The sequence below is a fragment of the Kogia breviceps genome, chromosome 13 (assembly GCF_026419965.1).
Source record: "Kogia breviceps isolate mKogBre1 chromosome 13, mKogBre1 haplotype 1, whole genome shotgun sequence".
NCBI classification, from domain to species: Eukaryota; Metazoa; Chordata; class Mammalia; order Artiodactyla; family Physeteridae; genus Kogia; species Kogia breviceps.
Genome location: NC_081322.1, coordinates 78,028,195 through 78,055,327, shown reverse-complemented (window position 1 = coordinate 78,055,327; position 27,133 = coordinate 78,028,195). Strand labels below are relative to the sequence as shown.

Below are 27,133 nucleotides of genomic sequence, written 5' to 3'. Positions count from 1 at the left end.
GTACCACACACACACACACACACACACACACACACACACACACACACACACACACACACACACACACACACACAAAGAAAAAGAAACCCCGCAAGCTTAGGATTCAGATTTCCTAAGTCAATTCCCATGTATCCTTCTGATTTTCAGCTTGCAAAATGTTGTTGGTATTACCCTCTTTCCTGTTTCCTTGCCCTTGTAGATTTATGAAGGAAAAACACACCAGAAAACAAGCAAACAAAATATTGGCAGTGGTTGTAGTGGGGACTCTGGAAAGAGAAAATGAGACACGTGTGTTTCGTCTGCCATTTGGAGTCCATATTCTTTTCATCCTTCAAGGGCAGCTGAGGTTGCTTTTCTTCCAAAAGCCTTCCTCGACCGCTCCAGGATTCACTGGTGTCTCCCTGCTCCAAAGTCCTCTAACAGAGCTGAGCTGCAGCAAGCCTAGTACATGACTGTATTCAGCCTTGTTTCCTTTTCTTCTGTTTACTCAGGCTTCCTAAGCAGACTGGAAGCTCCTTGAAGGCCAGTTGATGTCTTGTCCTGCTTCTGTAGACCTCACCCTGGGAAGACAAGGCTCAGCGCTAGCTGTCACTTTCATACTTGATTGTGTGCCCTCCCCTTTCACAGTGGAGTAAGCTCTCTCTGACCATGCTGTACCATAGTTTCCTCTTTCCTCACTGCATCTCGCGTCAAAGATGCTCAAAACTGCATTTCAGAAAACCAGAACACTATCCCCTAGGACGTCTTAGGCACATACCTTTTTCTAAAGACGACCGAAAATCATGCTTCTTTTTCAGGGTGCTAGTCACCATTTACCTTATTTGTTCGAGGAAGCCATTGTTCTCCCAACCCTCCATGCTAAGCCCTTCCAACCTCCTTACCTTTAAAATATCTGATCTGTAGTATAACAAAGGGCCTTCTTCACTTTTCTGTTGAATAGAGGACCATCATTTTTATGGTGCATGGAAAATGTTTTAGGTGGAGAAGAGAGGAACAAAATAAGGAGACACGATAATCCTACTTTGCATGGCAAATTGTTTATGGGAGTTGTAAACAAATGTCATAAATCTTCTGTAGGCGATACAGCAGGCTGAAGAAGGGCTAAAGGAATTGGATGCGGGGATCACTGAGTTGAAAAGGCACGGTGACAAGCTGCAGATCGAGCAGCCTTGGGTGCAGGAACTCTCCAAACTCCAGGTACAGTTTTCTACCAATGGCGCATCCAGCGTCAAAGGTACATCCTAACTGGAAGTCAAGAAAAAATTATTTTCTCTGTTTCTTCAGGCTTCCCTATAAAATTCGTGCCATCGAGGCCCAATTTTTCTTCCAAGTAACTCTTAGAACACTTTCTGAAACTTTTATCATATTTAGTAGAAGAAAATAAATTGACATATTTTGAGATTTATTGCGGGGCAGTTTGTGTGCGTCTGTTGGAGGACCCTTGTGTCAAATTTTTTAACTCTTTTCTTGTATTTTCTAGTATTCTCATGCTTTGAAGATTTTTTTGGACATTATTATTATTTCGACATGCTAAGCATTATAGCATAGTTGAGTTGTGGCGTATTATTTTCTACCGTAGAAAATTTAATAACTGACAATCCTACCCAGAAAAGTTAAAAAAAGGCTATCTACCCTGTATTGTACTACACCCAAAAAAATTTTAAGGAAAAAATACTTAAGCTCATACTTTTAGAAAGTATATTTTCTCAAGTTCAGAATTATAGTTTATATTTCATGCATGTTTGAATGGAAAAAAGACATTGTTTCAATTCCAGAACAACAACAAAAAATTAAAGGTAGCTGAAATCCAAACAGACTTCCTGGCATTTTTCAGGAGTAGAGAATTAACCCTTTGGATTAGTGTTTTTCTAAATCTGGCACTTAGGCAAGACTCTGATCTCAGGTTGGTAGGAAGATACTGGAAGAGTAAACCAGCAAAGTGTAGCATCTGAAAGGTTAAGTTATATGAAGTTAAGTTATATTAAGAAAAAATATGTGCATGCGTCAGGTTTTCTCTGCACACACGCCTCATTACAGAACCATTGAGGGATTAATAGTATGAGTCCAATACAGGGTCACAAGTTCTTACTTTTGAGAAAATAAAATACCTCTTATTTTTAAAAGAACATTTTTATTTCAACTATCTCATTCCATTATCTAACATTTCATCATGTGATGAGCCCATGGCCCCGACTCTGTCCTTTTTAGACAGTTTTCCGACAGTACTTAAATGTCAGGTGTAAGAGTCAAGCGTCATAGCTGTAAATAGGCATTAAAGTTGAACTTTTCCAGATTGAGGCATTTGGGCCTGCTAAACCTTAATATGATACATTAATCAGGTCCATATGGCTCAAATAAATTTTGTATTTGGTGTATCATCGTCTGCTAAAACGTCTTTCCAGCTTAAATAGCTATTTATTTACCCCACCACATTTGGCAAAAACATTGCCTTTGAAAGTCTTTCTACTCACATTAAACTCCTCTGTTTCTGTAGCTCTTTATTTAAGGAATAGTCCCAAATCTGATTATTACTTAGCAGACCAAATGTTGAGGACGCTCTATTCAGTTACTCTACAATTAGAAAATGTGAGAGCATGATAAAAATTAAAACTACATTTTCTATGACATTTCCCTCAGCCACAAGAGCAATTTTTCAGCATTTTAACCCCACGGAAACTATTGACATCCTGTGAGCACAGGTGTTAAAAGGTACCGCATGAAGAGGTAGGTTTGAATTGAGCGTGAGTATCCGTCTGTTTCTTAGGACATGTACGATGAGCTGGTGATGACCGTTGGCTCCCGGCGGGGCGGTCTGAACCAGAATCTTGCACTCAAGGGTCAGTATGAAAGGGCCCTGCAAGATCTGGCTGACCTGCTGGAGACCGGACGCGAGAAGATGGCAGGAGACCAGAAAATTATCGTGTCTTCCAAAGAAGAAATCCAACAACTACTTGACAAACATAAGGTAAAAAAAAAAAAAAAAAAAACAGAGAGAAAGAAAATGTAGTTTTGAAAGCACATTCTCACTCACTGACATATATTTAGTAAAACCTAACATTATCAATCGTTTATGAGTTTCTACTCATATAAGTTACTCTTTAAAATGGTCAACAAATGTATATTCAAGCCCACTGGCACCCAATAGCACAGAAAAATTAGAGAGTATATATTCCTATAATTTTGTAAGTTAAGAATACCAACCATACCAGTAATTTTAATGATCAGTATCAACCAGGCTTCCTCCTTCGTCAACTGCAGTGGACGGGAAACCCAGGGACTCTCTTCAAAGGAGCCCAGCTTCTTTCTTAGCTCTGCTTTTTTCCTTTGCATCCCTCATGCCCATGTGTTTATCTAGGTCCTAGGTGTTCTTTCTGCTTTCCCTTGTCCTGGCCAAGAACTCCCCACTCGGCTCTGGGAATACAGAGCTGCCCACTCAGCTCTGGACTGGCTTTATGTCTGTTACGTGCATCACTTGGCTCTTCTGGTCCTTAAGCACGTGCTCCTCCGGTTACCGTGGGCCTCAGGAGTTTCTTCCTGGGGACGGCAAGTGCTTTTCCTATATAACCAAACTTGGGAGGCCTGAGAGTGTTCCATCAGTGTGTACCGTAACCAAGTTCAGGTTAGACACTGCTCCTTAGTGAAGGAATGCCTGTTTAATGCACACACACACACAAGTTGCATTATTAGTAATATTACAAAAAGAACAGTTTTGCCAGTTCAGAGACTCAACCTCCCAGATAGTGGAAATTTCTTGTGAAGAAACTTTTAAAATTCCCTAAGATTACAGATCATTAACATTCTACCATTACGTAGCTCTTTGGTGGCTTATAAAGGTAGATTTGGCGGGGGTGGGGGTGGGGGTGGGGGTGCGTGGAGAATTGTACTTGTTGCTATTTTTCCCAGAGGTTTTTGTCCAAAACTTTGTGATTTATTAAAGCCTTATCATTTGGCTTTGAAAACATTGCTTTAAAGTTCACAGCTGGTTTTTCTCAAATCTTTGACCATAGCAATAAAATATCATCCTGAGTTATTCCAGAAGGGAAAATGGGATCAATGAGTATAAATAACAGAGAAATAAAGCTCAATAGATGAAGAACTCTAAAGGGGTTAGGCTGCCATTGAACAGACCCCCTCCTGGCCATGAGAAGTCCATCCAAGGCTGTCAGGGGGAGACGGGGTTGTAATAGGAATATCAGCTTTCTGCGAATGTTAGGCTAAGTGACTTCCAAGTTCTCTTCCAGCTTTAAGATTCTATGATACAATAATTGTCAGTTGAAAATAATGGTTCTAGCTCCTCCTGACCAGACCATTTTCTGAGGGAGAGCTCTGTGTGACCTTGGGCATGTTGCATTCGACTGAGAAGCGCAGAGTCTGTAAAATGGGAAATGAAACTACCTATCTTATGGGGTTGTTATGAGGATTCAACGAGTTCGTTGCTGAAGTGTTTATAGGGCACCTGGCAACGTAGTACACACTCATTGATAGCTGATGTTAACGATTCCTGGTCCTTTAGTTTCATCCGTGGTGCTGGGAACAGGAAATGGGATAGCCTTCTCCCCATCTTCTGGGGATTTTTGTGTATAGAAAGTAATATTTTAAAACACATTTGTAGGGCTGTGCAAGGCCTGCAGTTCTGCTGTGTGTAGGTATGTTCTGAGGGAAATTTAAAAATATGAATGCCAATTGGCGTGTGTCCAGCTGTGCTTGACCATGAGTATTAAGTACAAAAGAGTAGAGCTCAAGCCCAGCCCCGGAGGAAGAAAAATTGTGAATGTGTCAAGTGAGCACATTGCAGGAAGTAGAGTGCAGGCAGAGGCTGCAGATGGAGAGAGGGCGCTCCTGTGTCCCGGGGCCAAAGGAGGCCAGGATCTGTGGTGGAGGAAGCAAGTGTCCACCCAGATGGTACCAGGATGAGGAGTGGACAGGGCAGACGAGTGTTTCCGCAGCTGTTCGCTTCTGAAGGGCTCTGTTCTGGGGACAGAGTATCTGCAGCACAGCACAGGGTAGGTGCTTTGAGTGGGGGGCCAGGAGAGGCCAGTTAAGGAGGCTGGACCCCCATCCCAACCCACCCCACCCCCATCTCTGCAGGAAGCGGTGAGTGCCTGGATAAATGGAGGCCAGCGGGGGAGGACCGGTATCACCCGTATATTAGCCGAGTTCCATCAGCTTCCGGGTTTGAAGCAATTTTCATTGTAAGGTATAGTAAATGAATGAGTTGCTGACCTCTTTCTATCTGAAAAATTGCAGGAGTACTTTCAGGGCCTGGAATCTCATATGATCTTGACTGAAACACTCTTCAGGAAGGTTATCGGCTTCGCAGTGCTGCGGGAAACTCAGTTCCACACAGACCTGATGGCGCAGGCTTCGGCTGTGCTCAAAGGGGCTCACAAGAGGGGTGTGGAGTTGGAGTACATTCTCGAGGTGAGGCCCTGATGCTGCCCTCCCGCTACAGCACGCTCCCTACTGCACAGCAGACCCTTCAGGCAAGACATCTCCGTTCCTGCGATTTGCCTCCTGTGACCTCGGAGGTGTCTCAGACTCAGCATCATGTGTTGCGTGGGCCCCTGGTGTTTCCTATCCACATTGAGGTAAAGGCTGTGCCTTACTGTGAGTTCAGCTAGACGAATACCACTTTCAGACTGGCCATGACGATATTTGGGGTCTCGACAGTCACACTGAAAAACTGCTGACTTTTGCTATACATTATTGAAAAAGACTTCACATGATTAAAAAAAGATTTTCCAATTTTTAAATAGAATAAAAATCATAATTTTCTTTTCTTTTTTTTTTTTTTTGGCCATGCACTGTGCGGCTTGTGGGATCTTAGTTCCCCGGCCAGGGATTGAACCCGTGCCCCCTGCAGTGGAAGCGCAGAGTTCTAACCACCGGTCCAGCAGGGAATTCCCTAAAAATTACAATTGTAGAATAAGTGATTTGGGATTTCTCCTTAGTAGAATGTCTATGCTATATATTCATATTTCTTAAATGTCTGTGTGGGTTTTTTTAAGTTACAAATGTAATGTATTTAGTTCACTTACTCTGGAAAGTAAACACACACCCATCCCTTTCACTTAAGTCATTCGTTCATCGTCACTGAGGTAAAGGATGAGACTGAATATCGGCTGCCTGCTGTGTTCCAGGTGTGCCGCATACGTTATTCTCTTTAATCCTCACGATGGACAAGATATTATTATTATTATTTATTTATTTATTTTTGGACAAGATATTATGATCCCCATTTTTTTTTAATGTTGAAAATGAGGGAGGTCAGAGAAGTGCAGTAACTTGCCCCAGTCATACAGCTAGCTAGTTAGTTGCAGAAGTGAAAGCCCGTTCACAGTGCTTTTCAAGGTCACCATCTGATGACTTACTTCAAAGCTATCTTTCACTTCCCAAAGCAAACCCCCAATGCAGGCATCCCCGACATGTCTTTAAAGAGACTGTCAGTTGCGTATGTGCACACAAAGAGGACTACTCTTCCTTAATGAGGATATTTAGCTCACAGACTGATGCTGTGTTTCTAGACATGGTCCCGTCTGGATGAGGACCACCGGGAGCTTAGCAGGCAGCTGGAGGTGGTGGAGACCAGCATCCCGAGTGTGGGTTTGGTGGAGGAGAGCGAAGACAGGCTTATCGACCGGATAACACTCTACCAGGTCAGCGTCTAAATGGCAACTTGGTGTAAAAAGTTGCCACATTTCCTTTGGAAGCTTTCCCATGGTTTTAATAGGATCCAAACAAACTTGCAATCAAATATTTTATTAAGTACTTTTACTTTGAGTGTTTGTTTCATAATAGAACGTAGAAAGGTCTTTTGATTTTTTTTTTAAATGAAAGTCCCTTTTGAAAATTTAGCCTCCACCAAGCGTTTTCCGCTTGTTATGCTGAAGTCACACTATCCTGAAATAATTACAGTTCGTTGTTTTTGGTTTTTTTTTTTTTTTTGTGGTACGCGGACCTCTCACTGCCGTGGCCTCTCCCGTTGCGGAGCACAGGCTCCGGACGCGCAGGTTCAGCGGCCACGGCTCAGGGGCCCAGCCGCTCCGCGGCATGTGGGATCTTCCCGGATCCGGGCACGAACCTGTGTCCCCTGCCTCGGCAGGCGGACTCTCAACCACTGTGCCACCAGGGAAGCCCTGTTGTTTTTTAATAGAGCACTAGAAAGCCTTTTATTTTCTTATTTTTGAGAGAGCTCTTTTTGAAAACTTAGCCTCCACCAAGCATTATTTTATACTTTGTGTTGGTGTCACACTATTCTTGAAATAATTATACTTTGATGGTTTTAAGTGCACCTAAAGTTATATACTTAGATATAGATGAAAAGTCTCGAAGCTTCTAATAAAACTTGGGTGCAAATAGTTGAAATTTGACTAAAAGATAATGGGAACATTATGGAGAATTTATCATCTTTAGGGTAGAAAAATTGCATTATCTCAACTTTTGACCCAGTATTTTCAATCATTTTAGCATTTGAAATCCAGCCTTAATGAATACCAGCCCAAGTTATATCAGGTACTAGATGATGGGAAACGACTTCTGATATCTGTTAGCTGCTCAGATCTAGAGAGCCAGCTAAATCAACTTGGAGAACACTGGTTAAATGATACCAATAAAGTGTCTAAGGAACTTCACAGATTGGAAACAATATTGAAACACTGGACCAGGTAATACAGTGACTCTTTTGCAAATTTTTAAATTAGTGCTGCAGGGTATTTATAAGGCCGTTGGGTACCTGAGTTGATGAAGATGTGGTCCCTCTAGGAACTTATCACAGAGTTTGGAAAATAAAGGCAAGCACAAAGCATCCAGTTGGATTCTTGTATAACTGTATAAACATGTACTTAAAAATGTGGCGGGGAGGCAGGCATTATGCAGTACCTCTTACCTTTGAGCTGTTGTCTCCCCTGCCTACTGACTGTACATGGGTGGTCAAGTAAATCTTAGAAGGAGAGAAAGAAGAGAAAGTTTGTTTTGAGAAGGTAAAGGTTTCCTTGAAGGCAATGGGAGGTATTCAAGAGAGGTGGGGGGTTGATTCTCCATAGTGAAATCCTTATTTTTATTCCACCTTTATTTCTAAGAACTTTGAATAACAATCATGTAATATTTTCTTTTAAAAAATATTTATTTATTTATTTTATTTATTTATTTTTGGCTGCGTTGGGTCTTCGTTGCTGTGCACGGGCTTTCTCTAGTGGCGGAGAGCAGTGGCTACTCTTCGTTGCTGTGTGTGGGCTTCTCATTGCGGTGTCTTCTCTTGTTGCAGAGCATGGGCTCTAAGCACACGGGCTTCAGTAGTTGTGGCGTGTGGGCTCAGTAGTTGTGGCTCGCGGGCTGTAGAGAGCAGGCTCAGTAGTTGTGGCACACAGGTTTAGTTGCTCCGCAGCACGTGGGATCTTCCCGGACTAGGGCTCGAACCCGTGTCCCCTGCATTGACAAGCAGATTCTTAACCACTGTGCCACCTGGGAAGCCCAATCATGAAATGTTTTCTAAATAGCCTCAATGTGAAGGAGTAGGAGAAAGATATTTTTATTTGCAACTTAGAGATGGGAAAGCTGAAACTCAGAGAGACTGACTTGCTTAAGGTATGAATATTAAAAGAAGGGAATTTGAGAGTGTCGACCCAGGGCATTATTCTCCCCAATCTGTTGTGTCTCCTTTTAAAATTAGCATTGGTGACTGACACGGGTTAGCACAAAGTCAGAACTGGATGTTTACTTAATAGGCTTATTACTGTCCTTACAGATATCAAAGTGAATCTGCAGATCTCATCCACTGGTTACAGTCTGCAAAAGACAGGCTAGAATTTTGGACTCAACAATCTGTGACAGTTCCTCAAGAACTGGAAATGGTCCGTGATCATCTGAACGCTTTTCTGGTAAGCTCAGGAATCTAAAGCATTTGATTCCGTTTTATTGTTTTCAGGCCTGACTTACAGGTGAAAAGGACATCAGTTGTCAATGGCTGTACTTAGTAAATCAAGCTATAGAGAATTTGTCAATGTTCACTCTGTGTGTTGAATAATTACGCAAAATAGTAGGGTTCAACATTGCCTCTTTAAAGTAGTGTTTAAGTAATGTTGGCTTTCATTTGGGGCAAGGATGCATTGCTTTTGTTTTCCTCCAGAGTGTTTAATATCACCACTCCCCTTCAAGATGTAAAGAAAACATCTTTGTTTATGTCATAAATTAGTCTCTTTTCTTAAATGAAGGGTCTGGCTACTCAGTCCTGATTTGAACATTGCTGCTTCTTTTAGGAGTTTTCCAAAGAGGTGGATGCCAAATCTATCTTGAAATCGTCTGTTCTGAGCACTGGAAATCAACTTCTTAGACTAAAGAAAGTGGACACAGCTGCCCTGCGTTCTGAGCTGTCACACATTGATGGCCAGTGGACTGACCTGCTGACAAATATTCCAACTGTACAGGAAAAGCTCCACCAGGTACAGAAATAATCATCGGTTTAATTGGTCATAATTGATGTAAGCAGTTAGATGGAAAAGTACATTGATCTGCTTTTGCTCACAAATTTAAATCAGCTTTGTCTTGGACATCTCATCTTTTATGTCCTCCATTGTATTGCATATTAACACTATTATATATAAAATAGATTACTAATAAGGACCTCCTGTATAGCACAGGAAACTCTACTCAGTACTCTGTAATGACCTATATGGGAAAAGAATCTAAAAAAGAGTGGATATATGAATATGTATAACTGAGTCACTTTGCTGTTCAACAGAAAGTAACACAACCAATTGAAAAAAAAAGTGAACGGTTCTAGAAATGCCCTATCTATAAATTCCCTGTCTTCCAAGGGCTTCTTTATCGTGTGTGTGTGTGTGTGTGTGTGTTTTAGAATCCTTGTCTGTCCATGTTTAAATTCTTTGTTTTCTCATAAATAAAATATGGGTAACTATACCTGTCTCATAAAGTGAGTAGTTTTGAAGATTTAATAATAATAATATATGTAAAAGACCTATAACCTTACCTACAATAGAGCTGACATTCAACAAGTGAAGAGAACTAGGGGAAGAGAAGTAACTAGCTCTCTTATCTGGAAATTACGCTTCTCTCCACTGAACTCCCAGATATTTTATCTTTATCTCTCTTTGGCATTCATCACTGTGTACAAGGTATAAAGATGTGTTTCATATAAATGTCTTATCCCTTCTAATCAGCAGCTGTACATATCTAGAGGGCAGGAAACATCTCACATTAACTTGTATATCTCTCTGCCCACATACAAGTCCATAAATATTTTAAATGATTGCTTTTGTTCCTCTCGGTCATTACAAGCATTTGCATAAATGTATGATATGTTCAGGAAGATTCAGGATTCTAAGTATGTTTTAGTGAAAGACTGAGGAAATTGGCTATGCTCTTTGGAATTAATATGAGAGCGCCAAAAATCTAGAAAATGATAGTTTGTAGTGTGCTGGTAACATTCCTGAGTCATAATACACAGAGATTTTACAAGATAATTAATAAAATACATCTGTTGAATGTTTTGTAGTTACGTTTTTTTATACCCATAAAACTAGCTATAAAATAAGAATAATATTTTCTTCCTGCTGGTGTTTTGATTAATTAGGTAGTGTTTATGCAATGTTTATAGTATTCGATGTCAAGTGAACATAAGAGGACTATTATTGTTCAATGTTTGCCTGATGTTTAATTTCAAGCTTCTAACAAGGTTAATATCCAAAAATGTCATTAAGAAGTGTTATCTCTGTTGGTACTTTAGTAGGAATTAATAGAGTTTTAGGTTAACAGAAATCGAGTTTGAATTTTAACACTTGTGACTTCTATCTCTGACGTGGGCAGCTCCAAATGGATAAGCTGCCTTCTCGCCATGCCATTTCTGAAGTCATGGCTTGGATTTCTCTCATGGAAAATGTTATTCAAATGGATGAAGAGAGTATTAAAAACTCCATCGGTTACAAGGCAATTCATGAATACCTTCAGAAATATAAGGTAATTAAACATTTTTGTTTGTTTTTAGCTTTGCATATTTTAGGACTGTTTTATTTGAAGAAACTCAAAAACTTCAGTTATGGAAATCGAGTCTGAAAGTATATGTTTCATATATAGTGACCAGGTAGGTCTACTGTAGGAAGAAAACTGCTTCCCTACTTATAGGCATAGGAAAGTTGTCCAGTATTAGGAATAATTTTGAATAAGATTTTGTGTCATTTTAAGAAATCATAAAAATAAATACTACAATTTGTAAATATTTTATAGTGAGATTATACAATGTGTCCAATTCTACTTTCCTACCTAAAAAAAATTTATATTCACTATATCTACAAATTCAAACATTTACAAACTCAAATTCAATATATTTATACATTCAAAATGTAAAAATTGGGCTTCCCAGGTGGCGCAGTGGTTGAGAGTCCGCCTGCCGATGCAGGGGACGCGGGTTCGTGCCCCGGTCCGGGAAGATCCCACGTGCCGCGGAGCGGCTGGGCCCGTGAGCCGTGGCCGCTGAGCCTGCGCGTCCGGAGCCTGTGCTCCGCAACGGGAGAGGCCACTACAGTGAGAGGCCCGCGTACCGCAAAAAAAAAAAAAAAAAAAAACCCAAAACAAAAACAAATAAACAAAAAAACCAAATTGTAAAAATTCAATTTATATTCAGTATATTCATATATTATATATATTCAACTTTGAAGATAATGGGTTATATTAATACATACCGATTGTACCATTTGGACTAAATCACACAAGTGATAATTTTAATCTTAAGCTTACTTAAGGCTTTCCAACTCCTGGTAAAATATAAGACATTTATACATATAAGCTTGTTTTCTTATTTTCGCCTTTCCCTTTTTAGGGTTTTAAGATCGACATTAACTGTAAACAGCTGACTGTCGATTTTGTGAACCAGTCTGTGCTACAGATCAGCAGTCAGGACGTGGAAAGTAAACGCAGCGATAAGACTGATTTTGCTGAGCAACTTGGAGCAATGAATAAAAGCTGGCAAATCCTGCAGGGTCTCGTCACTGAGAAGGTGGGTCAAGTGCTCTCTGCTGTCCGTGTTTCATGAAAACGCCAAGAACGGGTACACTCTGTAAAGAAAACTCATTCCACAAATAGTATGGCTACACGGGGCACACACCTGCTTCTGAAGAGACTGGCCCCTGAAGGTTGTAAGAGTTCTTCAGCCCTGTTCATTATTTTGTCTATGTACCCACTGCTCTTTGAATATTTCATATTGTTTTAGTTTATTAAAGATGCCTCTTAATGTCTTTTTCCTTTGCCTCAAGTTGACTTAAGTTCTTTACTTGTTTACCAATAATGGTCATTGATTTATACTTTTTAGCATTCATTTTTAATCATATATATAATGGACTGTCTTTTAAGAATTCTTAATCTGGAGGAAATAGTGACTTGCCACTAATTTGATTCTAAAACAAAATTGCAAATTTCATTTCATTATGTTTGTTCAGATTCAGCTGTTGGAAGGTTTATTGGAATCTTGGTCAGAATATGAAAACAACGTACAATGTCTGAAAACTTGGTTTGAAACCCAGGAAAAGAGACTAAAGCAACAACAGCGAATTGGAGATCAGGCTTCAGTTCAGAACACGCTGAAAGACTGTCAGGTAACTTGTCCAGGTGGCTGACAGGCGCAGCTACACAATTTCATGGTGTACACCGAAGAAATTTGTTGGTCCTGAGAATTGAGGATTCAGTATGGAAAAATGCTGCATTTGGTAACAAATTTCTCTGATTATGTGATTTATAAAGTTTTTCTAACTATTAGGTTTTTTCACCTGTTTTTATAAATTTGAATTTATGAGTTTTCAGATACACTTATAAGTAGAGAATCCTTCTATACTGATCATCAGATTTAATAATTACCAAGATTTTGACATACTTGCCTGCATTATTTCTTTTCTTTGTAAAGATTTTACAGTGAATCCCAGACATCATGTCATTTTTTAAAAATTGGCTGTAAATGCATGAGTTTATTTCTGGAAGCTCAGTTCCATTCCATTGATCTATATGTCTATCATTATGCCAGTACCATACTGTGTTTGTTGTTGTTGTTGTTTTTAAATAGATCTTTACTGGAGTATAATTGCTTCACGATACTGTGTTAGTGTCTGTTGTACAACAAAGTGAATCAGCCATATGCATATATATGTCCCCCAATCCCCTCCCTCTTCAGCCTCCCTCCCACCCTCCCTATCCCACCCCCCTAGGTGGACACAAAGCACAGAGCTGATCTCCCTGTGCTATGCGGCTGCTTTCCACTAGCTATCTATTTTACATTCGGTAGTGTATATATGTCGATGCTGCTCTCACTTTGCCGCAGCTTCCCTCTCCCACCCCGTGTCCTCAAGTCCATTCTCTATGTCTCCCTCTTTATTCCTGCCGTGCAAGTAGGTTCATCACTACCATTTTTTTTTTTTTAGATTCCACATATATGCATTAGCATATGGTATTTGTTTTTCTCATTCTGACTTACTTCTAGGTCCATCCACCTCACTACAAATAACTCAATTTATGGCTGAGTAATATTCCATTGTATATATGTGCCACATCTTCTTTATCCATTCATCTGTTGATGGACATTTAGGTTGGTTCCATGTCTTGGCTATTGTCAATAGTGCTGCAATGAACATTGCAGTACATGACTCTTTTTGAATTATGGTTTTCTCAGGGTATATGCCCAGTAGTGGGATTGCTGCGTCATATGGTAGTTCTATTTTTAGTTTTTTTTTTTTTAACATCTTTATTTGAGTATAACTGTTTTACAATAGTGTGTTAGTTTCTCCTTTACAAAAAAGTTAATCAGTTATACATATACATATGTTCCCATATCTCTTCCCTCTTGCATCACCCTCCCTCCCACCCTCCCTATCCCACCCCTCTATGTGGTCACAAAGCACAGAGGTGAACTCCCTGTGCTATGCGGCTGCTTCCCACTAGCTATCTAATTTACATTTGGTAGTGTGTATATGTCCCTGCCACTCTCTCACATCATCACCACTTACACTTCCCACTCCCCATATCCTCAAGTCCATGCTCTAGTAGGTCTGTGTTTTATTCCCGTCCTACCACTAATCTCTTCATGACATTTTTTTTCTTAGATTCCATATATATGTGTTAGCATACAGTATTTGTTTTTCTCCTTCTGACTTACTTCACTCTGTATGACAGACTCCAGGTCTATCCACCTCATTACAAATAACTCAGTTTCATTTCTTTTTATGGCTGAGTAATATTCCATTGTATATATGTGCCACATCTTCTTTATCCATTCATCTGTTGATGGACATTTAGGTTGCTTCCATGTCCTGGCTATCGTAAATAGAGCTGCAATAAACATTTTGGTACATGACTCTTTTTGAATTGTGGTTTTCTCAGGGTATATGCCTAGTAGTGGGATTGCGGGGTCCTATGATAGTTCTATTTGTAGTTTTTTAAGGAACCTCCATACTGTTCTCCAAGTGGCTATATCAATTTACATTCCCACCAGCTGTGCAAGAGTGTTCCCTTTTCTCCACACCCTCTCCAGCATTTATTTTTTCTAGAGTTTTTGATGATGGCCAATCTGACTGGTGTGAGATGATATCTCATTGTAGTTTTGATTTGCATTTCTCTAATGATTAATGATGTTGAGCATTCTTTCATGTGTTTGTTGGCAATCTGTATATCTTCTTTGGAGAAATGTCTATTTAGTTCTTTTGCCCATTTTTGGATTGGGTTGTTTGTTTTTTTTGTTATTGAGCTGCCTGAGTTGCTTAAAATTTTGGATATTAATCCTTTGTCAGTTGCTTCATTTGCAAATATTTTCTCCCATTCTGAGGGTTGTCTTCTGGTCTTGTTTATGGTATCCTTTGCTGTGCAAAAGCTTTTAAGTTTCATTAGATCCCATTTGTTTATTTTTGTTTTTATTTCCATTTCTCTAGGAGGTGGGTCAAAAGAGATCTTGCTGTGGTTTATGTCAAAGAATGTTTTTCCTATGTTTTCCTCTAAGAGTTTTATAGTGTCTGGCCTTACGTTTAAGACTTTAATCCATTTGGAGTTTATTTTTGTGTGTGGTGTTACGTAGTGTCCTATTTTCATTCTTTTACATGTAGCTGTCCAGTTGTCCCAGAACCACTTATTGAAGAGGCTGTCTTTTCTCCATTGTATGTTCTTGCTTCCTTTGTCATAAATTAGGTGCCCATATATGCGTGGGTTTATCTCTGGGCATTCTATCCAGTACCATTGATCTATATTTCTGTTTTTGTGCCAGTACCATATGGTCTTGATTACTGTAGCTTTGTGGTATAGTTTGAAGTCAGGGAGCCTGATTCCTCCAACTCCGTTTTTCTTTCTCAAAACTGCTTTGGCTACTTGGGGGTCTTTTGTGTTTCCATACGAGTTGTAAAATTTTTTGTTCTAATTCTGTGAAGAATGCCAAATGTGGTTTGATAGGGATTGCACTGAATCTGTAGATTGCTTTGGGTAGTATAGTCATTTCCACAATATTGATTCTTCCAATTGAAGAACATGGTATATTTCTCCATCTGTTTATGTCATCTCTGATTTCTTTCATTAGTGTTTTATAGTTTTCTGAGTACAAGTCTTTTGCCTCCTTAGGCAGGTTTATTCCTAGGTGTTGTGTTCTTTTTGTTGCAATAGTTAATGAGAGTGTTTCCTTAATTTCTCTTTCTGATTTTTCGTTGTTGGTGTATATGAATGCCAGAGATTTCTGTGCATTAATTTTGTATCCTGCAACCTTACCACATTCATTGATTAGTTCTAGTAGAGTTCTGGTGTCATCTTTAGGATTTTCTACGTATAGTATCATGTCATCTACAAAGAGTGACAGTTTTACTTCTTTTTTTCCAATTTGTATTCCATTTATTTCTTTTTCTTCTCTGATTTCCATGGCTAGGACTTCCAAAACTATGCTGAATAGAAGTGGCGAGAGTGGACACCCTTGTCTTGTTTCTGATCTTAGTGGAAATGCCTTCAGTTTTTCACCATTGAGAATGATGCTTGCTGTGGGTTTGTTATATATGACCTTTATTATGTTGAGGTAGGTTCCCTCTATGCCCATTTTCTGGAGAGTGTTTATCATAAATGGGTATTGAATTTTGTCAAATGCTTTTTCTGCATCTATTGAGATGATCATATGGTTTTTATTCCTTAATTTGTTAATGTGGTGTATCACATTGCTGATTTGCATATATTGAAGAATACTTGAATCCCTGGGATAAATCCCACTTGTTCATGGTATATGATCCTTTTAATGTGCTGTTGGATTCTGTTTGCTAGTATTTTGTTCAGGATTTTTGATCTATGTTCATCAGTGATATTGGTCTATAATTTTCTTTTTTGTGTGATATATTTTTCTGGTTTTGGTATCAGGGTGATGGTGGCCTCGTAGAATGAATTTGGGAGTGCTTCTCTCTCTGCAATTTTTTGGAAAAGTTTGAAAAGGATCAGTGTTAGCTCTTCTCTGAATGTTTGATAGAATTTGCCTGTGAAGCCATCTGGTCCTGGACTTTTGTTTGTTGGAAGATTTTTAATTGTGCTTTCAGTTTCATTGCTTGTGATAGGTCTGTTTATATTTTCTCATTCTTCCTTGTTCAGTCTTGGAAAATTGTACCTTTCCAAAAATTTGTCCATTTCTTCATGGTTGTGCATTTTATTGGCATAGAGTTGTTTGTAGTAGTCTCTTATAATCCTTTGTATTTCTGCAGTGTTGGTTGTGATTTCTCCTTTTTCATTTATAATTTTATTGATTTTCATCCTCTCCCTTTTTTTCTTGATGAGTCTGGCTAAGGGTTTATCAATTTTGTTTATCTTCTCAAAGAACCAGCTTTTAGTTTTGTGGATATTTGCTACTGTTTTCCTCATTTCAATTTCATTTATTTCTGCTCTGATCTTTATGATTTATTTTCTTCTCTTGACTTTGGGTTTTCTTTGTTCTTCTTTCTCTAGTTGTTTTAAATGTAGGGTTAGATTGTTTATTTGAGATTTTTCTTGTTTCTTGAGGTGAGATTGTATTGCTATAAACTTCCCTCTTAGAACTGCTTTTCTGCATCCTATAGGTTTTGGGTCATAATGTTTTCATTGTTATTTGTCTCTAGGTATTTTTTAATTTCATCTTTGATTTCTTCAGTGATCTCTTGGTTATTTAATAGCACACTGTTTAGCCTCCATGTATTTGTGTTTTTTACAGTTTTTTCCTGTAATTGATTTCCAATTTCATAGCATTGTGGTCAGAAAAGATGCTTGATACAATTTCAATTTTCTTAAATTTTCCGAGGCTTGATTTGTGACCCAAGATGTGATCTGTCCTGGAGAACGTTCTGTGTGCACTTGAGAAGAAAGTGTATTCTGCCACTTTTGGGTGGATTGTTCTATAAATATCAATTAAATCGATCTGGTCTATTGTGTCATTTAAACCTTGTGTTTCCTTATTTATTTTCTGTTTGGATGATCTGTCCATTGGTGTAAGTGGGGTGTTAAAGTCGCCTACTCTTATTGTGTTACTGTCAATTTCTCCTTTCATGGTTGTTAGCATTTGCCTTATGTATTGAGGTGCTCCTGTGTTGGGTACATAAACATTTATAATTGTTATATCTTCTTGGACTGACCCTTTGATCATTATGTAGTGTCTCTCCTTATCTCTTGTAACAGTCTTTATTTTAAAGTCTAGTTTATCTGATATGAGTATTGCTACTCCAGCTTGCTTTTGATTTCCATTTGCATGGAATATATCTTTTTTCCATCCTTTCACTTTCAGTCTGTATGTGTCCCTAGGTCTGACGTGGGTATCTTGTAGACAGCATATATATGGGTCTTGTTTTTGTATCCTTTCAGGTCTTGTTTTTATGTCTTTTGGTTGGGGCATTTAATCCATTTACATTCAAGGTTATTATTGATATGTATGTTCCTATTACCATTTTCTTAATTGTTTTGGGTTTGTTTTTGTGAGTCTTTTTCTCCTCTTGTGTTTCCCATCTAGGGAAGTTTCTTTAGCATTTGTTGTAAAGCTGGTTTGGTGGTGCTGAATTCTCTTAGCTTTTGCTTGTCTGAAATGCTTTTGTTTTCTCCATCAAGTCTGAATGAAATCGTTTCTGGGTAGAGTAATCTTGGTTGTAGATTTTTCTCTTTCATCACTTTATGTATTCTGCCACTCCCTTCTGTCCTGCAGAGTTTTTGCTGAAAAATCAGCTGATAACCTTATGAGGATTTCTTTGCATGTTATTTTTTGTTTTTTCCCTTGCTGCTTTTAATATTTTTTCTTTGCATTTAATTTTTGTTAGTTTGATTAATATGTGTCTTGGTGTGTTTTTCCTAGAGTTTATCCTGTATGGGACTCTCTGTGCTTCCTGGACTTGGGTGACTATTTCCTTTCCCATGTTATGGAAGTTTTCGACTATAATCTCTTCAGATATTTTCTCAGACTTTCTTTTTCTCTTTTTCTTTCTTTTTCTCTTCTTCTTCTGGGACCCCTATAATTCAAATGTTGGTGTGTTTAGTGTAGTCCCAGAGGTCTCTGAGAGTGTCTTCAATTCTTGTCATTCTTTTTTCTCTATTCTGCTCCTCTGCAGTTATTTCCACCATTTTGTCTTCCAGCTCACTTATTTGTTCTTCTGCCTCAGTTACTCTGTTATTGATAACCTTCTAGTGTATTTTTCATTTCAGTTATTGGGTTGTTCATCTCTGTTTGTTTGTTTGTTCATTAGTTCTTCTAGATATTTGTTAAACATTTATTTTCTCAATTGTGCACCTCCATTCTATTTCTGAGATTCTGGGTCATCTTTACTATCATTACTCTGAATTCTTTTTCAGGTAGATTGCCTATTTCCTCTTCATTTATTTGGTCTTCATTTATTTATAGGTTTTTACCTTGCTCTTTCATCTGTGACATACTTTTTTGCTGTCTCATTTTTAAATTTTTTTTATGAGTGGGATTGTGTTCCTGTCTTAGTGGTTGTTTGCCCTGAGGCTTCCAACACTGGAGTTTGTAGGCTGTTGGGTAGAGCAGAGTTTTGGTGCTGAGATGAGGACCTCCATGAGACCTCACTCCAATGAATATTCCCTGGGGTCTGAGGTTCTCTGTTAGTCCATTGCTTCAGTCTCAGAGCTCCCACCACAGGAGTTTTGCCCAACTGCTGGCTCATGAACCAAGATCCCCCAATCTGCATGGCGTCGCAGAAAAAAAAAAAAAGAAAGAAAAAAGAAAAGAAAAGAAAGTAAAAAAAAGCGGGGGGAGACCTTGGCTGTAGAGCACGGGGCCTAAACAAGGGCGAGGTTTGGGTGGTGGGTGAGGCCAATGCTCAGGACCCACAGGGCTGGAAAAGGCCCTGGGTGCTGTAGGGGGTGGGGCTTAGGTTCAAAGAACAGAAGGGGCCCAGGTGTGCCCCCCACACCTGGTCTCAGAGGGTGGGGGGACCTCACCTGGGAGCTCAGTGGGGCTCCCAGGCCCAAGTGGGCAGGGCAAATGCCCTCCACTCCTCTCCTCCTCCTGGAGGGCCCCTCCCACCTGACTCTCCTGTTCTCCCCTCAGCCTTCTTCCTATGCCCCCAGGACCAATGTGGCTGGGGGAAGGAGGGGGCCCTGTAGGGCAGGGGACCAGCCTGGGAGCTCAGCAGTCTCCCCAGGCCTGAGTGGGCAGGGCAAACGCCCTGTGCTCCTCTCCCGCTCCTCCTGGATGGCTCCTTCCACCTGCCTCTCCTTATCTCCCTGGCCTCAGGGGTGCTGATCCTGTCTGGCCTCCACTTCTCCTCCCCCCTCAGTCCCCCATGTCCTACCAGTTCACTTGGGGGTTCCTCCTGTCTCCTTGGGCGTCAGGGTTTCCCACCAGCGGCCAGCAGGCATCCTAATTATGGGGAGATGCTAACTCGGCATCTTCCCACACTGCCATCTTGACTCCGCCTCCCCAGACATCGTGTCATTTTATTCCTGCATGCTACAGTATGCCTCTCTAAAAGAAATGGACCTTTTTCTTATATAACCATATCACTATCACCACAAAAAAATTCACAGTAACCCCTGAATACTATTTAATGCCCAACTCATAACACTATTTCCTCAATTGTCTTTAAAATATCTTTTTTTAAAGTTAATTTATTTAAACAAAGATGTCACAGTGTCCACATCCTCCATTTCTTCTTAGATCTTTTAAGTCTCTTTAAGTTTTTTTTTTTTTTTTGTGGTACACGGGCCTCTCACTGTTGTGGCCTCTCCCGTTGCGGAGCACAGGCTCCGGACGCGCAGGCTCAGCGGCCATGGCTCACGGGCCCAGCCGCTCCGCGGCATGTGGGATCTTCCAGGACCCGGGCACGAACCCATATCCCCTGCATCGGCAGGCGGACTCTCAACCACTGCGCCACCAGGGAAGCCCAAGTTTTTTTTTTTTTGACACTATTAACTTGTTGCAAAAACCGTAGAGTGGACTCAGGTTCAGGATTAGCCTGTGTAGTTCCCTGAAATGCTCTCCTCTCCCTTGTATTTCCTATAAATGGAAGTCAGCACTAGAGGCTTGATTGGATTCTGGTTCAACTCCAATGAGCCAGTGCTTCCCAGGGGACAGTATTACCTCCTGCCAGCTTGTTCTCCTGTTGGTGATAAGGATCTTGGTGCATGTGGAGTGGGCAGACTCTAAATGTTTTCCAGTGACTTAGGACCACTTAATATTTCCTCAGGGATTCTTGTTTATACAAAAGAAATGTAAGCTATTACAGCGAATGCTGTAATTTTTTTTTTTTAATTCAATAATTTGTAGTGTGTTACAGATCAGCTGTGATAGTTCTCTGTAGTATTTCCTAAGGACAGTTGAAGGTTAAACTGTGAGGCAATTCTACAGAAACGCTTATTTCCCCAAATTTTGTTTTTATATTTCAGCTTTCAAAAAGAAAGGCCTTTGGTAATGATCTTCCTTCCAACCAGCAGTTTTTCTTTGGGGGCACATGTAAAGAGATGTATATTTAAGCTCTCAGTCAAAGCTTTTTGGTTCAAAAAGGAAGAGCACATGCTCTTGTGCTGGGCTGACAAGCTCATGGACTGCAATTTCGAGGGTGCATGAAAATGGTAAAGAAAGCTATCATACAGGGAACTACCTTGAAATTAAAAACAAAAAAGAAAAAACTTCACATCAGAAGACTGGTGTGTAAAAGATAGGAGACCAAAAACATGCATCAGCTAGTCTTACTGCCTTTCCAATTTTCCAGGAGCCAGTAGGGTTTCAAGTAGTAGGCTATCAATTCTAAAATGTACAAGTAAGGCAGAATTTCAAAATTTTACTTCAAAGGATGACTTTCTAAGTTAAAATGTTTTCATTCAAATTAAAACATAATTTCAGCATTAACATTAGCAAGATTAGTGCTTCCTTGTTACACTGTTATAATAATAAACTTGACTATTAAAAGACTGAAATATAGGTTAATTTAACTTTTCTTTTCCTTTATTTTTCTTCTGCCTTCTTTCCTTTTAGTTTTCCCTTTCTTACTATTTTTTCTTCTCTTTAATGTATACTTTTTTTCTGCCATTTTCCATTTTCTTTTTATGTACATGTCTTCTATTTAACACAGAGAGATTGCTAGCTGGAAAATGTAGCAGAAACTTGACCAAGTTTCACTCCTTTTCAGACCCAAATTTTTAACCTCCCAGAGGGTCACACCAGGCAGTGTCAGGAGGAAAAGCTTCAAGTATGGTTGAAAGAACTTAACTCCAATGCAGATTTGTGATTTCAAATGAAAAGTCATTTTTTTTAAAACAAAGAACAGAATGAAAGTAGACCACATAGTTATTTGGGGGCATCACATATAAATCACAGTAGCCCAACTGGCAGGTTCCATTTGGCAGTACCACAAATCTTGATAAAAATTTGTCATTTTTGAGAAATAGTTCTTCTGGACCAGAGTGTAGAATTCAAGCCAGCATACTTACATTGGTGACTGGATTCAAGCTTTATTTTGTTTAAAAAATCTTGGATATTTTTCCACTCTTTCAGAAGTGATTTATAAATTTGAACCAACATAAAAACTGATGTTTATGAATTAACCCAAGTTAAGAATGATTTATTATAGCAAAAAAATGTTAGGTTTGGCTTTTCCCTTCATTGATCAGAAACAGAATCATATTTTAATTATTATTGGAGGGAAAGGAAAACACCTTTGTTTTGCACAAAATATATATTTCATTCCTATTTCCCTCCTGGCTTTTGCTTTTTTGCCAACATAAATGTGCAGGACACTTTTTTTTTTTTTTTGCACGATATGCGGGCCTCTCACTGCTGTGGCCTCTCCCGTTGCGGGGCACAGGCTCCGGACGCGCAGGCTCAGCGGCCATGGCTCACGGGCACATGTGGGATCTTCCCCGACTGGGGCACGAACCCACGTCCCCTGCATCGGCAGGCGGACTCTCAACCAGTGCGCCACCAGGGAAACCCACGCAGGACACTTTTGAGATGTGTTTCTAAGCAATGGGTCATTCATGTAATATTGCTCACTTAAAAAGTTAACATTTATGGATAAGTGAAAATAAATTCAATTCCAGTGGTTGAATTTTAGGATCATATTAAAGACAATGTTGGAAGGATTATTTATGGTTATGTAATCTTTTAGAGAAGCAGAGAGAAAAATCCTTAAATAGTAAAGTTCATTATGTTTTCTTTACTGTATAAAGGACCTGTAACATTGGTAATTTATTTATTCTCAGGTTAATTATCAGAGCTGTCAAAATACTGACAAAATTATAAAGTGAAAATGAAAGAACAATTATTTAAAACAAAAATGATCTCTTTAGGCTACTAATTACATGAACTTCTAATTAATAATCAAGACAAAAATAGCTTCATAATAGTTAAGGAGAGAAAAATAAATAAATTTGCAGTGAAGATTACCAAATGGCTGAATAAAATAAACTCTTACATTTGCCTAGTTTTTAACAGCTTAAAAGGGGTTTCATAGATATATTTATCTAATGTTGTCCCTTTGAGATAAGCAAATATATTATTATTCCTATTTTATACATAAGGTATGGAGTGATTAAAAGATTGGACCAGGGCTTCCCTGGTGGTGCAGTGGTTGAGAGTCCGCCTGCCGATGCAGGGGACACGGGTTCGTGCCTCGATCCGGGAGGATCCCACATGCCACGGAGCGGCTGGGCCCGTGAGCCATGGCCGCTGAGCCTGCGCGTCCGGGGCCTGCGCTCTGCAACGGGAGAGGCCACTACAGTGAGGCCCATGTACTGCAAAAAAAAAAAAAAAAAAAAGATCGGACCACACGAAGCAAATATTAGAAGAGGTACATTTGTAACTAAAACAGCGGAGACCAGGACTTCTCACTAGGGTCCTGTCCATAGCACTACCCAAGCCCAAGGGAGCTACCCATATGTGGATCATGACAGGGAGCTGGAGATCTTTTTCACAGAATTGAGACATTACCCAAACTTAAAATATTTTGCAGTTTTCTTCACTCTAACCTCCAAGGCCTACAATCTGCATATCTAGTTCTGGGGGTGTACTTCTGAATACGAGCATGTAACCAGGATCAATATACAGCTTCTCACATCACCCCGACATGGATTTACCTCTTCTCCACAATTCACATCTGCATCCAGCACTGGTCTGGGAGTCAGTGGGCTCAGAAGTCTTGGATTCTGATTCTACTTCTGGCCCTTTTGTGACTGGAGACAGGTTGCGTGACATAATCTCTCACTGTTCATCCATGAAATGTTGATAGCAGTCTCAGCCTGGCTCACTGAGCACTCCAGAGCTTCACATGGCTTTAAAATATAGGTGAGGATTATGGTTAAGTATGATCTCCAGATCATTGCCTCATTTTCTTTTTTGTACATTTCATCCTGACCGTTATAAATGCAAATTCTAAAGAAAATGAGGATTCGATTCATGAAAAGAAATGTGTACACCTTTTCATACTCACTTAGAATCAGAGTATTTGAGGGAGAAGGACAGGTTAATAGAGACTGATTTTTCATCTGAAGAAACTGAGACCCTGTGGAAGTTTCTCACTTGTGCAAAATGGTACAGCTTGATAGCCACAGAAATGTAACTAAATGTCAGATACTGGAGTCCAGAATACCATTCTATTGCATTTCATCCCATGAGCTAGGACTGTGTAACTTTTGCAACAGCAAGATTAAAGAATGTCAGAATATAAATCATGTTACCATTTTCAACATATATTTCTTTCCTTGTAGCTTCTTGAAAAAAAGTATCTAGTGCTATTTAAATTTTGCATGGTTTTTTGGTTATGCTAATTTCTCATGGAATGAAAAGAGAATTTTAAAAATTTAAATGTAAGAAGTATCACTCTGGCGACCCTCTCCTGAGAATGATAAGCTTTTCAGACTAATAAAAGATTTTTCGGCTGTGAGACTATAATGGCTCAATTTCAGTGTACCCCAGAGTTCCATAATAGAATAATTTAAAATGACTGTTTCTTCATCTTTCAGGATCTGGAAGATTTGATTAAAGCAAAAGAAAAAGAGGTAGAGAAAATTGAGCAAAATGGACTTGCTTTGATTCAGAACAAGAAAGAAGAAGTCTCTGGCGTTGTCATGAGTACGCTTCAGGATCTCAGCCACACCTGGGCAAATTTAGACCACATGGTAACGTTTCTCGTGGAGAGCTGCCTCCAAGACTGTGCTTGCCATCTCATGTCCAAATGTGACATGGGTTTTGGTTTTCCTAAAATAAATAAGTAAATAATCAACGGAATCTACACAGCATGTGCTGGTAGTGTTAAGTCCACTGTATTAACCTTCTTTTAAAAAGCCTAGCTGCGGATGTTTCCTATAATTAACATTACTATGAACGTGACTTTCTTAATAATCGTATCCATTCCCATGTCCATAGATATCATCTAGACACAGATGGTTCTCAGATGTGTATCCTCAGACTGGATTTCTCGCCTCAACTATAGACAGAGACAGACACAGAGGGAAGTCCTCTGTAGACATCTCCGCTTGCATGATCATTAGACATCTCAAACTTCCTGCCCAAACCAACTCCCATCCTTCCCCCACAAACCTACACTTTCTGCCACCTCAGTGCACGGCAACTCTATCTGTCCAGCTGCGTGGGCTGAAATCTATGGAGTCATTCTTCACTCCTGTCTCCCCCTCGGACCCACATAGAGTCCATCAACGATCTTGTCAGCCCTGTTTTCAGGATCGATCTAGAGTCCAGCCTCTGGCCCCGTCTGTGCAGCTAGCACCTAGGTCTAAGTCACCGTCACTGCTTGCTCTGATTATTTTAATGGCCTCCTAGATAGTCTCCGTGCCCGAGAAGTCCTGTTAAAATGGAAGTCAGACCGCACCAGTCCTCTGCTCACAACCCCGCAGTATCTTCCTGTCTCGTTCAGAATGACGCCAAAACCAAGCGGCTCCCGCTGGCAGCCCGCGGGCTCCTCATGCTTCTGGTGTCCCCCTAGCCCGGAACCCACCGGTGGGCTCCATCCTCGGGGACTTTGTCCTGGCTCCTCCCGCTGCCGAGAGCCCCCTCTCCCTAACATCTGCATGGGCACTCCCTCTCCTCTAAGTCCTTGTTTAAATTCGCCATCTCAGGGAGGGCTTTCCTGACCACCTTGTTTTAAACGACAGCCTTCGCATCCTCCCCTTACATTCCCTGACTCTCTTCTCCGCTTTGCTTTTATCTGTATTATTTATCTACTTCTAACATACGATATGGTTGTCTCGTTTATTTCAATTCTCTCACTGAAACGTTAAGGTCTGTGAAGACGTTTGACATTATGTGCTGAGTAGAGGGTTGAATCCCCCAGTAAGAAAAATACATGTAACAACAACTCCTGCTCTGCACACACCTGTGCCAGTGGTTCCTGCCCGCACTTTCCAGAGGTGAGGGCTGGGGCACCAGCAGGTTAAGTGACAGGGACCAAGGGTGTCCAGCAAACCGCTTCCCACAGCCCACGTGATGGTCTCCGAGGGCAGCTTTCTAATGACCTTATCTTTAACCCGATTTTACATCTAGTTCATTTTATTGTATGCACTTGTGTAAATCATCACAATTCTTTGGAAACAGTTTACCATCTAAATCAATTGAGTGGTTCTTTCACAGAAACATCTTCTTATAAAAAAGAAACAAAAATAATACAAGGAAGAAATAGACGATTTAGACAAGATCGGGCGCGTTCAGGGTGGTATGGCCGTAGACAGAAATGGACGATTTAGAAGTTCTCATTGATCTCTTGGCTTTATGTTCATGTTCGTTCCTGACTTTCCTAGGACAGGCCCTGGCACCTGCCTGTACGTGGGAGTGTTGCCTCATTTCTGCGGCAGCATTTTCTTAGGCCTTTGGCCCATGTGATAGTACCCCGATTGGTTTCAACATTTTTGGTTATGCTAAGAAAAAGAGCAGAGAATTCAGGTGCAAGTTAATTTCTGTGATCTCTTTTCTTAATCATGACCATACTTACTCCATATTCAAAAGATTAGGAGTGAAATCCAGGAAGTCCAAAGCAGATATCTTTCTAAATGATACAGATCAAACTAAAACCTTTTCTGTTGCAGATAAGTACAGGAAAAAATGTTCTTGGATGTTTTATCTTACAATAGTCATTTGAGTGTGTGTGTGTGTGTGTGAGAGAGAGAGAGAGAGAGAGAGAGAGAGAGAGAGAGAGAGAGCTTGCACATACCTGGGATGGATCAATCGGTAAATAGATAGATAAATAGATAGGTAGATAAGTAGATGGACAGATGATAGATAGGTTTCATTCCTTGGGATCAGTCTGCCTAGATTTACATCTAGATCTTTCACACTTTAACAGTATGATCTCAGGTGATTTTTATAAGCTCTTTGTCCCTCAGTTTCCTTAATATAAGATGAGCATAATGATTCCATCTACCTCATAAGGTTGTTATGAGGATAAAGTGGGTTAATGCATTTAAAACACGCATTTAATATGTTTCCTAAACTGTGGTATTAAATATACTGACCTTTTATCACTTTTATATTATAATACATATAAATAATATATACTATAGGTAAAGGTTATATATATATAACCTTTTTAAGCATTTTAATTTAGACTGAGTGATCAAAAGTATGAAAGGCTTAAATTTCAACATTGCTACATTTTACTTTTCAAATCTTTTTTTAAATTTGAGTTTATTTATAATGCCTGAAATCCCAATG

At 39.8% G+C, this 27,133-nt stretch overlaps 1 protein-coding gene across 4 annotated transcripts in view; it reads left to right on the top strand.

The window, feature by feature from the left end:
• SYNE1 (spectrin repeat containing nuclear envelope protein 1) overlaps positions 1–27,133 on the top strand; it is a 451,782-nt gene that overhangs the window by 327,924 nt on the left and 96,725 nt on the right. For all 4 annotated transcript variants that reach the window (XM_067011034.1, XM_067011031.1, XM_067011032.1 and 1 more), the window contains 11 exons: positions 1,078–1,197; positions 2,765–2,965; positions 5,248–5,421; positions 6,525–6,656; positions 7,468–7,664; positions 8,744–8,876; positions 9,255–9,437; positions 10,822–10,971; positions 11,831–12,007; positions 12,447–12,602; positions 24,433–24,588. In XM_067011034.1, coding sequence (XP_066867135.1) covers positions 1,078–1,197; positions 2,765–2,965; positions 5,248–5,421; positions 6,525–6,656; positions 7,468–7,664; positions 8,744–8,876; positions 9,255–9,437; positions 10,822–10,971; positions 11,831–12,007; positions 12,447–12,602; positions 24,433–24,588 — 1,779 coding nt within the window. The remainder of the gene's footprint in view (positions 1–1,077; positions 1,198–2,764; positions 2,966–5,247; positions 5,422–6,524; positions 6,657–7,467; positions 7,665–8,743; positions 8,877–9,254; positions 9,438–10,821; positions 10,972–11,830; positions 12,008–12,446; positions 12,603–24,432; positions 24,589–27,133) is intronic.